Source organism: Syngnathus floridae, chromosome 19, assembly GCF_059516105.1.
Source record: "Syngnathus floridae isolate MCC-2025c chromosome 19, RoL_Sflo_1.0, whole genome shotgun sequence".
Taxonomy (NCBI): domain Eukaryota; kingdom Metazoa; phylum Chordata; class Actinopteri; order Syngnathiformes; family Syngnathidae; genus Syngnathus; species Syngnathus floridae.
Genome location: NC_142431.1, coordinates 5,423,760 through 5,439,838, shown reverse-complemented (window position 1 = coordinate 5,439,838; position 16,079 = coordinate 5,423,760). Strand labels below are relative to the sequence as shown.

The 16,079-nt window shown below is 40.4% G+C and overlaps 4 protein-coding genes across 4 annotated transcripts; 3 read left to right on the top strand and 1 right to left on the bottom strand.

The window, feature by feature from the left end:
* Positions 1–279: 279 nt before the first annotated feature.
* zfp36l1b (ZFP36 like 1 zinc finger CCCH-type b) lies at positions 280–4,247 on the top strand. Its single transcript, XM_088361712.1, has 2 exons — positions 280–488; positions 1,536–4,247. The coding sequence occupies exons 1-2, from the start codon at positions 438–440 to the stop codon at positions 2,244–2,246; spliced, it is 762 nt and encodes a 253-aa protein (XP_088217838.1). The 5' UTR covers positions 280–437; the 3' UTR covers positions 2,247–4,247.
* Positions 4,248–4,358: 111 nt separating this feature from the next.
* On the bottom strand, positions 4,359–7,611 carry rad51b (RAD51 paralog B). The gene is made up of 10 exons (XM_088361710.1): positions 7,340–7,611; positions 7,080–7,193; positions 6,670–6,774; positions 6,432–6,568; positions 6,238–6,357; positions 5,815–5,998; positions 5,373–5,415; positions 5,088–5,206; positions 4,936–5,014; positions 4,359–4,869 (listed from the first exon to the last, which is right to left on the bottom strand). The coding sequence occupies exons 1-10, from the start codon at positions 7,421–7,423 to the stop codon at positions 4,784–4,786; spliced, it is 1,071 nt and encodes a 356-aa protein (XP_088217836.1). The 5' UTR covers positions 7,424–7,611; the 3' UTR covers positions 4,359–4,783.
* Positions 7,612–7,667: 56 nt separating this feature from the next.
* Positions 7,668–10,665, top strand: nus1 (NUS1 dehydrodolichyl diphosphate synthase subunit). Its single transcript, XM_088361711.1, has 5 exons — positions 7,668–8,221; positions 8,662–8,793; positions 9,059–9,211; positions 9,637–9,736; positions 9,943–10,665. Exons 1-5 carry the CDS (start codon positions 7,822–7,824, stop codon positions 10,031–10,033), a joined length of 876 nt encoding a protein of 291 aa, XP_088217837.1. The 5' UTR covers positions 7,668–7,821; the 3' UTR covers positions 10,034–10,665.
* A 368-nt stretch (positions 10,666–11,033) lies between these two features.
* Positions 11,034–15,829, top strand: slc35f1 (solute carrier family 35 member F1). Its single transcript, XM_088361709.1, has 8 exons — positions 11,034–11,364; positions 12,729–12,904; positions 13,007–13,134; positions 13,473–13,632; positions 13,746–13,902; positions 14,466–14,518; positions 14,604–14,758; positions 15,056–15,829. Exons 1-8 carry the CDS (start codon positions 11,270–11,272, stop codon positions 15,287–15,289), a joined length of 1,158 nt encoding a protein of 385 aa, XP_088217835.1. The 5' UTR covers positions 11,034–11,269; the 3' UTR covers positions 15,290–15,829.
* The last annotated feature ends 250 nt before the right edge of the window (positions 15,830–16,079 follow it).

The following is a 16,079-nucleotide window of genomic DNA, read 5'->3' as shown; positions in this document are numbered from 1 at the left end:
CATTCTGTTTAACCTACACGTACATTTACCATGGTAAAACTGATTTAATAAGCACAATAATACAAATTTAGCAGGAGCATATATGGGCAAATCAAAATAACTTTTGTGTGAAGTCTCTTTTAATAAGCAGATTTGAAATTAAATGGCAAATGTATTATACCAGAATCATTTCCGTGAGAGAAAATTTGGATATTTTTATCTTTAGTTTTGACGCCCCTGCTTATCAGACCATTCAAGGTTTGGCCTCTAGAGGCGCTGTTTCTTCCCCGGCTGCTGCGTGCAGCGTCGCAGCCGGAAGGCCGCCGAGACCGTAGCTGCCTGCTGAAAAGGAACTGCGCAGCGCGGCTGCTTCAGGAAAGGGGCTGTCTGTGGGGAAGCCAGCACACAAACCTGGACTTTTACAAATAACCACCACCTCCTCGTAAACATCTACTAAGATGACAGCGGCCAGCATTTCTCCTCTCTTCGACAGTGAATTTTCCGACAAGGTAAATGACCGCTATGCGCGCACCGAGTTTAGAACAAACATGCTAACGTTAGCATTGACACTTTTCTGTCAACTAGAATGAAAGTCCGGTTTCGAAACGGACAAAACATTTTTTTTTACACCCGGTTACGCTTTACGTTTCAATAGGGTGAGCACAACCATTAATATCTGCTGATCGCTTCAGTGTGTAATCTTTACGCAAAGTTTGCAATATCACGTCAGATGACATGAACAATGTTTTTGGCGCTAAATATTTTTTTCGTCAGTGTCGTGCAAAGTTAAACTTTATTTTATGGCCGAGAAATTAAAACGAGCCACAAGTGTTGCAACTTAATTGACTGGCGGTGTCCAGCTGTTTAAACAACGCCAGTGTGACGTAACAATTTAGTTTTTGCTGTCATTTGTAGTCATCAATAGTGGGCGAGGTAGCATTGCCAATTTTTTTTTTATGGCCACCGCGATTTGAGCATAAATTGCATTTTTTGTCAATTTGAAGGTGATATTTGATTGTGATTTATCACCTTAATTCGTTGACATTTATACGGATTTTTTCCGCTCACTTTTTAATTTTTTTTTTTTTTTAAATGTTACCCTCAAACACAAACCCAACTTTCTCGGGCAATAAAATTCAAAGTGATTTATTTGCTTAAAATAATGAAGCTAATCAATTTGAATATTAATGATTTTTTTCTTTGGCATGTATTCAATGATAAAATAGGTTGAACATGATTTGAAAATCACTTTTATTTTTAATTATGTTTAACACAACGCCCCAACTTCAATAGAATTAGGTTTGTATTTAATTGACAAAAAAACAAACAATAAATCTACCGGTCGGATTTGTGTAAGTGGATGAAGTATTGACTCATGCTGTCTGATACTTTACGCAACCATTAAGAGGCAGCCTGGAGCCCCAACGAATACTATTTGTTGACTGTCAGTCCTGCAACAACAAACACAGATGGCATGCAGGGACTAGGAAGTCAGGCCCTCGACGATGCTGCCATTTCTAATCTCTTGTTTCCCCGTCTTGGCGTTCCGCTCTCAGACCAAGATGTTGAACTACAACCAGGTGTGTGCCGGCGCTGGCAGCCATATCAATTCAAGCCGTTACAAGACGGAGTTGTGCCGGCCCTTTGAGGAGAACGGCTCCTGCAAATATGGAGACAAGTGCCAATTTGCCCACGGCATGCACGAGCTGCGTAGCCTGACCCGCCACCCCAAGTACAAGACTGATCTGTGTCGCACTTTTCACACCGTTGGATTCTGTCCGTACGGCCCGCGCTGCCACTTCATCCACAACCCCGAGGAACGCCGTGGGCCCCCGGCGCACCCGGTCTTCAACAAAATGGGGTGCCCTCGCCTCCAGCACAGTTTCAGCTTCGCGGGCTTCCCCAGCTCCAGCAGCTCACAAGATAGCCCCACCTCGGTCACCCCGCCTCCCACTCGCTCCACGGAAGACCTGACCGAGTGGTCCAGCAATCGGTTCACCGACTCCAGGCAAGAGATTAGCAGCCTGTTTGGCCCCAGTTGGGGGCCCCCTTCTGCCTGCGAGCCTCAGCTTCCAGCCCCACTCTCCCCCACCATCCCATGCTTTTTCCAGCCAGCCTCAGAGGGCCCTCCTAGCCCTCTCAGCTCTTTGTCTGACCAGGAGGGTTACCAGAGCAGTCTTGGCAGTCAGAGTGATTCCGAGTCCACCATCCTGGATGCATCCCGCCGGCTTCCCATCTTCAGCAGGCTTTCTGTTTCTGATGATTAAGATGATTTCTTTATGGAGTAAAGAGGAGGAAGACCACTCACCTCCTCCCCTCACTTCACAGCTCTGTTTACAGAACGACTGGGATCCAAAAATCAGATGCCTTTTGACAATTTCACCTTTTTTGTACCCCTTTCAATTGCAGTCGAATCGATTTAACAAAATGAACAATTACTAACCCAGTATCGTGTCCATGCGCAATGCCCCCCTGGCTGGTGCCATGTTGAAATGAATGTGAACCATTGTGGAATGTAGCTCCGATTATAAAGCAGTAAAACGCACACTCTGCATTGGAAGCAGCAGTAATGAGCGAGGGCAGCGTGTGAGCTGCATGTGTTGCAGTGTTGCCATTCTCCAGGCAGCCATTGCCTGTTGCCACGACTTTTTAAACCTCCCTCTTAAAGCTCAGTGTTTAATTTATAAGGATCACCTCAGCTAAGTGAACAAGAGGACATCAGTGGAGATTATATTGTTTCTTTCTTTGTGCGTGTGTTGAAGCCAACAATCCTCCTCACCAAACCTTGTTTCTTTAAAAAAATGCTGAGGCTGCAATCCTGTCGATGTATCGTGAATGACTACCATCGAGCATCATTTCTGTCGATTTCCGAGGAATTTGATTTGGCGTCGCTAGTAGTTGCCATGGCTTATGTTTTGATGATTTTTTTTTATCACTGAGCCCCCCGTGATGTCAATAAGAGGTGGGCGTGTCACCATGTTAAGCAGAAGGTGCAGCCTCTTAGTAGTCATTGAAGTTTCATTCCTACATGTTGAGCAATCGCTTCTGGTCTCTCATTCATTTAGGAGACAGAGACCCTGTCTTAGTCGATGTCTTTGTCAGCCCAAGTGCTTTGGTTGATTCCCCATGTTCATATCTATTGTATATTTATATTAGTATCATTATTATTATTGTCTAGTTTATTCCATAAAGCCCTAAGCGTATAGGCTTTGGTTGTCACTGCTTATTTAACAATTTCTATTTATTTCTGATCTTAAGCATTTTTACGTTGTATTTATCTGTTGACGGAATAATAGTATATATTTTCTTTTGTTAAATTATGATCTTCCATAATCGTAAGATTGTGAAATCAATTTTCTTCTTTTTTTTTTTTTCTACAGTAATATATTACACTGCAATGACGTTTGTTTTTGTTCTACTTTGTTTTGGAAAATTAATCTCAATTGAAAGCAAAGTGCACAAAAGGGTAGCATTTTTATTTATTTATCTCTTGCTCCTCCCATGTGTTGGCCTCCAGGTGGATTTTTTTTTTTTTTTTTTTGGTGGTCTGAAGGCACAAATGCATTGCTCAGTCATGAGCACATTGTGCAGGTGGTGTTCATGCTCTATTACCATAGTTGGAATTTTGCACTAAATATTTGGGAAAACATTCTTGTGCCTCTTGACATGAATCTACAGTCGAGAACAATATCTTTGCTAACGGAGGTTGTATAGATGGTAAAGTGACCAATGCTAGAGATTATTTTATTTTTTAATCCAGTTTACTTCACCACCTGCATTTGCAAATGCTGCTTAGTGTTCTAAGCCTCTAGAATGTAGACTGGTTCTGCAACAGTCCTGTCCTCATATCAGTCATTTTGAATCAGGATTTATGTCATGTGATGCATCTCAGTCAGTCAGGTGATTAGAGAAACATCTCAGCTAATATTTAGAGTAAAACAAGCTTGCCTTTTTTTTCCCTCCTCACTCCCGCACAGACGTACTAGCACTTTTTGTCTCGATAATGATAATGTATATGATGATGTAAAGGTTATTTTTGACCACTCTTTCCCATGAAGTGCCTAAAAAAAATACATTCCAGGTTTCCCAATTTTCGTGCCTTCCTATTTTTATGGTATGAATGCTAAAAACCTAAAATGTATTCCTATAGGTAAGAGGTTAACAGCATTGGAATTCAGCTGCTGCTGTTCACTACAGTAGTGTCTTTAATGGTTTATTTTGTGATGACAGATTGCAGTTAAAACCAATAAAAATTTGTTTATATTGGACATATGAGTGTGTTTGTGAACGTTCAAAGGTTGTCCTGATAATACAAACATTGGCTGACCCTCAAAAATGTACTGATCATTTAAATGAATCATAATATTAGGCACACCAAGTTTTAATTTATATTTTATTTGAATGAGCTACACAACACCCTTGAATGAGAAGTGTATGTGACTCCAAATGGTCAAAAAAAATATGCAGCCAGACAAACAAGAAGGGTCACAAATGACACCATTGTTACCTAATTGACAAACCCTGAAGGCTCCCCCCCCCCACCATGGGAACTGAAGTCATGGGAATGGGCACCATAGTAACAGCCTGTCGAAGCCTGTTAATGATCTGAGCACCATGAGTTGTTTTGTCCTGACCATAACCAGTCAATCCTTCCTTCATCCTCAACTTATTTCCATAGGACTTTTTTTTTTTTTTTTATATCAGTGATTGGCGAGTGGAACAACCAGACGACAGTTTTGCATTGTTTGTTTTTCTATTGCATTATAACTGTGGTCATAACTTTTACTAGACTTGGAGCATCTACTCAGATTGTATCGAAGTTGATCGCAGTTCTCACTCTGATAGCCTGGAGGCTGGGATCAGTGCCTTCATAAAATGTCTCATCATTTCCTAAAACACAGAGAACAAATCTCAGCAATCGAAAACGCTGTCAAGCACAGAAAAAAAACAACTCACCATTGATACAGATTCCTTCCTTCCCGATTGTGTAATTCAGCACAGCAAAGGGAGCCACAGGTGACTTGGCGACCAATAACTGTATGGAAATACGGTCTCATAGAATCAAAAATTAATTAGAAAAGGTATAGGATTATAATTTGAAATCCCACCTGTCTCTTAAATCCATCAAGATATTGAATGATAAAACGCGTGTTGACAATGTGACTCCATGTGTTTCCCAAAGCTGCAGTCACAAAGCCTGAATCCCCCTCAGTAGCTGAACCAGAACCTGAAAAAGACAAATAAATACACATTGCCTCTTGAATTAGTTTATTTAGTGTGAAAGTGAGTTATGTTGGTAAATTGGTTAGGTTTATAAATAAATAAATGTCCTCCTGACAAACAAGAAAGAAAAGACTTTAAAAAACGTTCCTGCTGTTCCTGCTCAGACTCACCTTGATGCCCTATGTGAGTTGTGATCTGGTTAGTTAGGACTACCTGGGGAAAGAAAACAAATTCCAAAATCTATTAAAAGTGATCAAATATGTCATATTGTTGAATATGATTTAATTCATCACAGCATTCATCACAGCTTTCCATAAATGGATCTTTATTGATTTATTCATAAAAAGCTTTGTAGCTCATTCTCAGAACAGCAGCTGTTGGGCGATATGAATATTTACTTATTTTCTTTGAGTACCAACTCAGAAAATTACGTAATTGTATTGCATTTAGGACTAATGCTACTGCGAAACACTACTGACATCTAGTGTTTATTATAAGGTATTACATTTGCAGAGACTGATAAAAAACGTGATGGATCACTGACATGCATTGTTTGAAAATAAAGAAAAAAAACCACCCCGTTAACATTGCAGAACAATGTGTAGTACTTACGGGTATGTTGAATTGATGGGCCAAATATTTGAGGGTGGAAGCTTCTTTTCCAAGCAGGTTGCTACGGTGCACCAGGTTGCCAGGTAACGTTGTGTCAAATTCCTTTCTAACCACTGAAGCGACTGAATCGAGGATTATCAGGCCCGCTCTGGTTGAGATGATGATCTCCTCCAATCTCTCCAGTCTGGCAATTAAAATAGATGCGTTTAGAATGTGATATTCTGTAAATCTCCGTGTTTTGTGCAACACAAAATATACAGCATTGTAAATTGAATTTCCTGTTGGGGGAATTATGAGAATAATAGATTAGATAGTAATAAATAAACTAGTTGTGATTTTTTTTTTTTTAAATCTACTGACATGAATAACAACATTGAGAATGGTTTCACTTCTCAAAATAAAAGTCACTCTGGTATGACGTACCTGCAGAGGACATCCTGGCAGGTCATCTCCCTGAAGATGTGGACCCTACCTGCCATCTGCAGGACTTTCTCCTTAGAGCTGAAGTAGTCTGGGAATTTATTCTGTGCAATCTCCACCAGCCTTAGACCACCCACAGTAAATTTGATCACTAGATAAGTTGTCATGCTAACTCATACTCTGACTCAATATGTAACCTTTCAGCAGAGAACGCAGACTCTGTGTCGATGTAGATTACACTGCGGTCCAAGCCACCCAGTTCTTTAGGCAGAGTAGCCACAACGCTCAGCATCAAACAAAATTGAGTTTTCCCACAGCCAGACGGTCCTGTTACCTGCAAAGAGTATCGTAATCAGCATCTACAATATAATCATCCAATCTTTTTTTTTTTCAATTTACTCCTATTTGTTTATACTGTTTATTTCTTTGGTGCACCTCTGTAATGGTTCCACATGGAAGACCTCCTCGAAGCACTTTGTCCAGAAGAGGTATTGAAGTCGAGAAGCAAGAATCGGAACGACGTTTCCAAATCTCCCAGACCTGTCAGAAAAAAATAATTTTGTTTTTCTCAATCTGCTTTGATTTCACTGTTACCATGAGTGGAGTTTGTAACCATCGATATCATTAGGGATTATGAATTGTGTGATAATTCCATACACGATAGCTCCTCATGCATAGTCCATTTGCCTTAAACTGAGATTAATAATGACATCCCCTCATATTTGGAGAAAGTCTGTTGATTTGTGAGTGCAATTGTATCAATGCCCAAGAGTGTGAGTGCCAAAACACTCTCTTATTGGTAACTAACATAAACTGGGGCTTCTAGGGTATGCTTTTGCACTCACCGTGGTGAGTGGGGGAGCAATGACCTTGCTCACGGTCTCCAACAACTCCAAAGTTTTCTGGTAACTCAATCCTGCAGCATACATCACTTCAAAAGCAGTGTGTGTCAAAAGATCCTGTGGAACAATGACATGCTGAGTGAGACACGTATGTTTTCATTAATGCACATCATGCTACTACTACTATTACTACTACTATTACTATTACTACAAAGAAAGCGCATACAAAGAGAATGGGTCAAATACAGTCAAATGAAACGTACCCGACAGTTTTCTATTTTATGTCGTTTAAGTTGTTCGCATAACTCAGGAGAAATTCCGGCTCGCTTTAATGCTCTTGACGCCATTATTATATTTTTGGAATACAGTTTTTTTTTTCAACCCATTCTAATGTTTAACCGGTTAAAGCAAATAACACTACGTTGAGTGCGTCACTGGTCTTCTTCGTTTCATATTGTATTTCCTTGATTGATACGAGACGAATAAAATCGGCGGTCAGAAAACTGAATTTGTGCCGAAAACACGCCCCCTTTTTTAAAATGACGTCATGCGCGTCTCAACCAATCCGCGGATTACGTGTAACACGCTGAGGGTTCAGAGGTCAGAGGTTGACAGCGAGAAAGCAAGATGGCGGCAGGGGGGTGACATCGGCAGTGATTTGTCAGCCAGTAATTTACGTAGACAAAATAGACTTGTACCGCACTTATAATATCCTTAACAATTTTAGAATTAGTAAAGGATATTAATGGCGCTGTTGTACAGCCTATTCTGGCGGCTCTTGCTGTTCCTTCTTCACAGCAACAGAGCACTCGTGTCCTGGTTCCGAGTGCGGCTTCGGAACTGGAAGGGGCTGTTGTGGGAGCGGGCGATGGCCACATTGCTACTTCCAATGGCCATGGCTGGCTTCCAGGACCATCGGAGGAAGTTAAATCATAACCCCGACGCTAATGGGACTGCTGGTAACGGAAACTGCACTTCTAATAGCCGGCACCGGTGGCTGACCGACGGCAGGTCTTTGGAGAAGTTGCCGAGCCACATCGGCCTGTTAGTAGCTGAAGAGGAGCCCAGCTACACGGACATTGCCAACGTAGTTGTGTGGTGTATGGCTGTTGGTATATCCTATGTCAGCATCTATGATAACCACGGTAAACAACTTACACTTAATGTGTACTATTATGTAAATGTATCCTAAAGAGCTACTTATGTGATGTGTGGCTGACCAGTTGTTGACACTAAACTCCCTCTTAAGCATTTCTTCTCACCAAATGTTGTAATAAACTTGACACAAACAAAAATTTACCATTCTTAATTCACGTGGACGGATACCAGTACTGAAAAGATACAATGGCAAAAACGTAAAACATCTCTTAAAATAGATGACAGAACATGAACTTAAATGTCTTTGTAGTTAATTCAAAATAAGTCATTATAAAATTATCAACCTCTTGATTAAATACCATAAATGTTGACAGACGGTCTATTACGGAAGGTTCTTTCAGGTTCTGAGATTTGTAGCCTTGCTTGAAGTAAAAAAATCACAATCAAATATTGACACTCTTGTTTTTTTTTTTTTTTTTTTTGCCAGGTATATTCAGGAAGAATAACTACCGTCTACTCGAGGTGATTTTGACACAACAACAGCATCTCCTCGGAACAGAGGGCTCCAAATACAATGTGGAGTTCCTGAGCGATTGCACCGACAAACAACATAATAATGGTAAGTCCCTGCTCCAGTCCCTTGATGGTGACACACTGCATTACGCAATGGTGTACACAATCTTTTATTACCCCACATATTCTGGGGGAAAGTTAAATCAATGAAAATGCGAGGTCAAAGAAGGTATCAGAAGCTTTATTCAGTCTGCATGCTTTTTTGTGCCCTGAATAACCTTTGGTAAAAGACAATCACATCAATTGGCACTCCACTTGACAATAAGTTGTGGTCATCCCTTCAAGTGGAAAATGTTTGTGTGTGTTTTCAGTGCTTTCATGCAAGCCCACAGTGAAGGTGTTGGCACCAGAAGATGGGAAGCAGAGTATTGTTCAAGCCGCACAGCAACTCTGTCGTTCTGTGGAAAACAAAGAGAGGAGCTCTAAAGATATCACCGTCTCTATGCTAGACGCACTGCTCAGAGGTAAACTTTTATTATTTATAACCTTAAAGGAATCCCTTTTCATAAACTGCTTCATATCGTATAACTAGTGTCATGTATATTTAATATTCAACATACGCTTGTGTTGCCCCCCGAAAAAAAAATCATACATACACTATCGTTGGGGTCACCTAGACAATTTTGTGTTTTCCATGAAAACTAAGTCAAATTCAAAATGAGAGAATTTTGGAGAAAAAAAACCCATTAACATTCATCTATTTGAACATTATTCTTGGTATTGTATACAATTTAATACAGAATAATGATTTGCAAAGCACTGTTTTTATTTATGATATACACAGCGTGTCGGTTTCATTGGAATTGAGACTTCTTATCATTAGATTTTGATTTTATGAATAGCATAACCCAACATAAAGTATGACAAGCCCCCTATGTTGATTTCCCAGAGTCAAAGAATATTCCTGATCCAGAGTTGGTGGTGAAGTTTGGTCCTGTCAACAGCACTTTGGGCTTCCTGCCCTGGCACATCAGACTCACTGAATTCATGTAAGACACATTTTTATTTTATTTATTTTCATCAAACGATGCATCCATCATATATTTATTATGATATATTAACTTAATTTGTATGTAAAGCCAATTGATGGACATGTTTCTAGTATTTAAATAGAATCCACAGTAATTCCATATTGTATTGCAAATACTTGTTTCTGCATATATTTTCTTGGATTCTAAGTATCCGCCTTTTTCAGCTCCCTGCCGTCGCACAGAAACATCTCTTATGAGGACTTACGGGATGTCCTACAACGTTATGGTGAATGTCAGCAGCGCATGGGCCAGTGACGTACAGGCCGGTCTCAAATTCATCACAAAAGACAAGTTCAGGGGTTCACACTTTCAAGACAAGGAGGCTTGAGTAAGACTGTGACCTCTCATGCCTTCGTCATGACTTGAACCCCCTCTGTCCCACATTCTGGGATTCTCCTGGATTGCTGCGACAGTGAACAAAGCCAGGAGTCAGAGTCGATTGCTCACTTCCTGCCACCAGCTACTACAATAAACTGAAATTCCAGGGCCTCTGCAGCATGTTCTTTGAGCCAAGAGAAAATAGCCCTCTGTGACACATAACATGATGAGAAGACTGTCTGTCCTCTGTGTCTCTCTCACTGCTGGAATTCAATCTCCAGCTGCTGTTTGTCACTGAGGACTTCATTTTGCAGAAACAGAATATGAAACCAGGCTTTGTGCCACGCCGTTGAAATCTAGCTTCATTTTAGAGGGAAATTATTCAAAACATGAGAGGAAGTGGTGCTATGGGATAGAGTGATTCATTGTGTAAATTTAAGACGTTCATGTGGCTCTGTGTGTTCATGCTCTAAGTCATTGTGTTAAAGTATGGTTCAAGCAATTTTTACTTAAGGCTTCACCTTGACTGACCAGACCTCTGAAATAAAGAAATGCACTGTTTTTTTTTATTGCTTGTGTGCTTTTGCTTGACCCACGACACTTCAGCCATATAACAAAAATATAATTTTAACTATGGACAAAATATGTGTAAATAGTGAAAATCTGAGTATAATGGTTGCCCATTGAAATGTTTTTTTTTTAATGACTTTGTAAATCCTAAAAACAAATCCTACAGAAGATGCTGACAATATAAATACCAATATTTTAAAAAAATCTAATGTGAATATTCGGTGAGTATTCTGTGATTTAAAAATATGCATAGCACCAGTCAGAAATGCTCAATAACATTAAACAATAAATACGGTATTGCATTCTTTTTTTTTTGACAGGGGCGGTTACAGCTCTCTTCCAGGCGCTACCTAGTACAAGGGCACCCCTAGTGGCAAATTTCTTCTACTGTCCACATAGGTCCTGGCTCTCGTTTTGCGGTTTCAAAGGAGGCACTTAGAAACCTAGAAGCCGGTGTGGTCCACCTGGACATCGTCTGAGCTCTTCAACCTCCAACTCAGAGCATAGGAGGCTCTTTTTCCTCCTCCTTTCTTCTTGAGGCCACTGCCCGTCTTCTTCCATCCTCCACGAAGCGGTAATGCGCTGATCGCTCCTCTCGCAACGATGATTTCCGTCGTGTCCACTGTGGAGAGCCTTCCCAGGGGCACGGGGACCCCGGCACCGAGCGTGTATCAGCGGATCAGGAAGGTCTTGAGCAGGTATGGCGTGCCCGCGCTAGCATCCTTTCACATCCACTTCACGTTGACAGTGACGGCTTATCACTGCGGACGCTCCTTTTGTTTCAACCTGTAAATTCACCTGTCATGTCGTTTTCCTGCAAAAAAGGTTCAGCTTGTGCAACAGATGTTAACTAAAACACGTTGCGTACACGTCACGCGCGTGCAGATGTTCAAATATATTTCACGCACAGGTTTGCACATGTTTTGTTCGGGTCGTCAACCTGCACCTTTTTGATTGTTTAAAAAAACAGCCACTGTCTGATTCATTTCATGACATGCAAACTTGTTTCTGAACACAACCTCAGCATCCTCGTGAACCCACGCGTGCACGACTACACGCAACACAACTCCCCTCCACTTTCTTACCATCTGCTCTTTTGTCCCTGGACGATCTTGTCTGTCTTCAGGCGGTTGGACAGGCTGCAAGTTTCAGATCAGCATAACAGGCCCGTGGCATTGAGTGTGTGTGTCAAGCCATTTCATTGGAGACAAAAACCGAAACCTCCTAACATGAATTATTATTTATACCTAAGGTGAAAAGTCTTAGAATAAGTGACTTGGAATACACATAAATTTATCTAGACTGTGCAGAGATTATATTATTCTTATACATTCTGTGCTTAGAGCAAAACAGTAACCTAATTTAATCACAAGGCATCCTTCCAAGTTCAAGTTCTTATATATTTTTTCTACATTCTTACATAAGTTATTATCATACTCTATCTTACAGCCACATTCCTAAATTATGGACGGGACTCTAAATTGTCCATACTGACAAGACACTGGGCCCCCAGTGAACTCCACAAACCCTAATTATGGGGGACAAAAAATGCATAGTCGGTTTGGCTCAAAGGAAATAGAGCTGTTGCATCTACTGTAGAGGTTTCTTCCAGCCACTAGAGGGCGCTGGGCTATTTTTGATGATACCCTGTTGCGTCACCCTTTTCAGTATTTTTCTTCCGGGTCATGTCTACGTGGAGCTCATACCGCATTGCCAACTTTACCTCTGTAAGTGGTCCCATTATATTTATAATTAGTTGTGTGTTGCTAGTGTTCAGTACATATTAAATTAATTATCGTCGTTGCTGAGATTTTTGTATGTTTGCAGAGCTCCTTCATCTCTGTCAATAAACATTGTTAATAAAAGGCAAAGAATAATATTTTTCCTTACAATCCTCTTTGTGGTTATTCTCTTACAAATAATAATGAATCATTAAAATACCTGCGGCTTATAGTCCGGTGCAGTTTATATCTAAACAAATTGAGATTTTGCCCTAATTTTAGCTGGTGCGGTAATACAAATTTATGATCTGCATTATCAATTTGTCTCCTGTTTCTTGCAGAGATCTATTTGTGACATTGGCCTTGGGTCAGGTCCTGTCCTTGTTAATTTGTGCCATTGGTCTGACGAGCAAGTACCTGGCTGATGACTTCCATGCCAACACACCAGTGTTCCAGGGCTTTCTCAACTACATCTTGTTGTTTCTGGTCTACACCACCACATTGGCAGTTAGGCAAGGTACGCACAGAACATGCAGACCCTTGTCCCAGTATTGGAAAATAAATGAAAACAGCTTCCACATCTTTGTGTATGCGTGTGTGTATGTCTCCGTCTCACCAGGTGAAGGTAACTTGCTGGCCATTTTGAAACAGCGTTGGTGGAAGTACATGATTTTAGGTTTGATTGACATCGAGGCCAACTACCTGATACTCAAAGCTTACCAATACACCACTCTGTCCAGTGTACAGGTATTTGTATTTGCTGACTGTAGGAATCATATTGATGTGGCATTTGCTGACCTTACTGACTCAGATTTCCAAGTAGAAAAATTCAATAATGTTCTCATTGTCTTTGGAGGAGCATCCATTTGGTGACAATGTGATTTATAACTGTGTGATAAGAAGTGCAGTGTTTCTTGAAGAGGTTTTTAAGTAGCCGTTAAGGGGGGGAAACACTTTAGCTGTATTATGTGGTCCTAATGAAGTTTATTACACCCATCCAGATCGAGATACAATATAGTGCAAAATCTTTGATTTATTATTTTAGCAATGCTATATCTCATTTTTGTTCTTTCTCCTCCTCTCAGCTGATAGACTGCTTTGTCCTCCCAGTGGTCCTACTGCTTTCGTGGTTCTTTCTATTGGTGAGATACAAGGCCGTCCACATTGTAGGCACATTATTGTGTCTTCTGGGTATTGGGTGCATGGTTGGAGCTGACGTCCTACTTGGCCGGCAGAAGGGCTTCGGTGAGCGCACTCACAAACACAGTGGACACTTTTGTTTGACTTTGTCAGTTATTATGTTTTTCCATAAGGATAAAATAAGTTTTCATGTCTTTTCTTCATACTCTATTGTTTAGGGGAACAAAAGTTGTTTGGTGATATGCTAGTTTTGGGTGGAGCAACTTTGTATGGGATCTCCAACGTCTGTGAGGAGTACATAGTGAAGAACCTGAGCCGTGTGGAGTTCCTGGGCATGATGGGTCTCTTTGGGTCATTTTTCAGCGGCATCCAACTGTGAGTAATAAATAAATCTGTGTTTAAAACGTAAATCTGAAAATTATTCCAATCATATGTACCGTATTTTCCGCACTATAAGGCGCACCTAAAAACCTCCAGTTATCTCAAAAGCTGACAGTGCGCATTATAATCCGGTGCGCTTTATATAGTATGGACCAAGGTGGATTCGTGGATGAGGACTAATTTATTTAAGTAAGCTTTACGTGTTTATTTTGTGTGTTGTGTGATATTAACGTTTGAGCAACGTTATTGGTATATTGTTATTGTTTTCACTATTTCGATTGTTACTATATTGTGATTGCATTAACATTTGAGCAACATTGAGTTATTTATTCTATCCGCTTTATAATCCGGTGCACCTTATATATGGACAAAGTTTTAAAATGAGCCATTCATTGAAGGTGCGCCTTATAATCCGGTGCGCCTTATAGTGCGGAAAATACGGTACGCATTTCATTTCTGAAGATGAAATGAGGACGCAGAAATTCTGCTCCACAAATTCTGATGCACATAATATATGTATGACATCAGTCCTCAGAAGTTCGTCTGTTGAGTTGCAGGGCCATTATGGAACACAAGGAGCTGCTGAAGGTTCCCTGGGACTGGCAGATTGGCAAGTTTTGTATATTTACCTACATTGGAGTTTCAAATTTCTGCAAGTAAATGTCATGTGCAACAAATCGCTGTTTGTGTCACAGGTCTTCTCTATGTGGGCTTCAGTGCCTTCATGTTCATCCTGTACAGCTTCATGCCAGTGGTAATGAAGAGGACGAGTGCCACCTCGATAAATCTCTCTCTGCTCACAGCTGACCTGTACAGTCTCTTGTGTGGCCTCTTCCTCTTTCATTACAAGGTAAAAATGGTAACATTTTCTTGTATTAAAATTCTTAGGGTGACCATTTTCTGATTACCGTATTTTCCACACTACAAGGCGCACCGGATTATAAAGCGCACCTTCAATGAATGGCCCATTTTAAAACTTTGTCCATATATAAATCCATATTTTTGGACACGCCTGCTGTAGTGGTTTTTAGGTGCACCTTATAGTGCGGAAAATACGGTACCTCAACCTCAGTAGATAGCCATGTTCAAAATACATATTTATAATAAGGTTATTTTTCTAAAACGATGTTTTTCTTGTGTGTTGCAGTTTTCTTGTCTCTATTTGATGTCATTCTTCTTGATTATTTTGGGCCTGGTGGTTTATTCGTCTGCATCCACCTATGTGGTTCAAGACCCTCGAGTCTACAAGCAGTTTAGGAACACAGGCAACAATCGTCCTACAGACCCCCTCCAGTCCAGTCATCGGGTTTTAGAGCCAACTGTAGCATACACCAGCTTGAGCCCTGAGTCAGGGGAGGAACCTACTTTACGTGTAATTTAGGGGAGTAAAGATACTCTTCTAAAATATTGTTGACTGTTGGAGAGTACTGGTTGGATATGTGGGACGCAAACGTACATATGTTTTGGCCCACAGTTTTGAGCGGGTAAAACTGGATGATCACATTGGTGTTCTTCTATGGGCCATACTAAAGGAGAGGAAGCTTCAGATCCCTTTGACAAATCATCGTACACAACTGAACGTGTACCTGGAAGAGACTGAATGTTATTAACTAAAGACTTAGCCTCTACAGTGGTGAATGTAAATTATTATGTACATAGTTGTAACAGTATTGTTATCTTTCTTTTTTGTTCTTTGAAAATCATACTCTTCCTGCTTAATGAGTGTGGCTCAACGGTGTTTCTGTTTCTGTATGTGTTTGGTTTAATTATTTTGTACATTTTACAGAGAAGCCATCTGCTCCAACAGAACTACATGGTCATTATCCATTGCTTGAGGTCTTAAGTATTTACAGACGGAAATGGAAATAAAACTTTGTACCGTACAGTAAATACGTTTTTTTTGTTTATTTACAATGGAGGTTTCGATGCCGATTGAACACTGAATGTAAACACACAATTTAACACATAAGCATGGTCATACATATGTTCAAATAAAAAAATCTAAATAGATTTAAATACATTTATTTGTTTACTATATTAATTCATAGTGTATTTAAAAACGCATCCATGGTGAAAAAAAAACGTCTGACCACAAGGAGGTAACGTCACTCCAACTCTAAAGAGTGCTATTGTGGTCCTGTAGGGGGCAGTACCATATATGTACATACTCG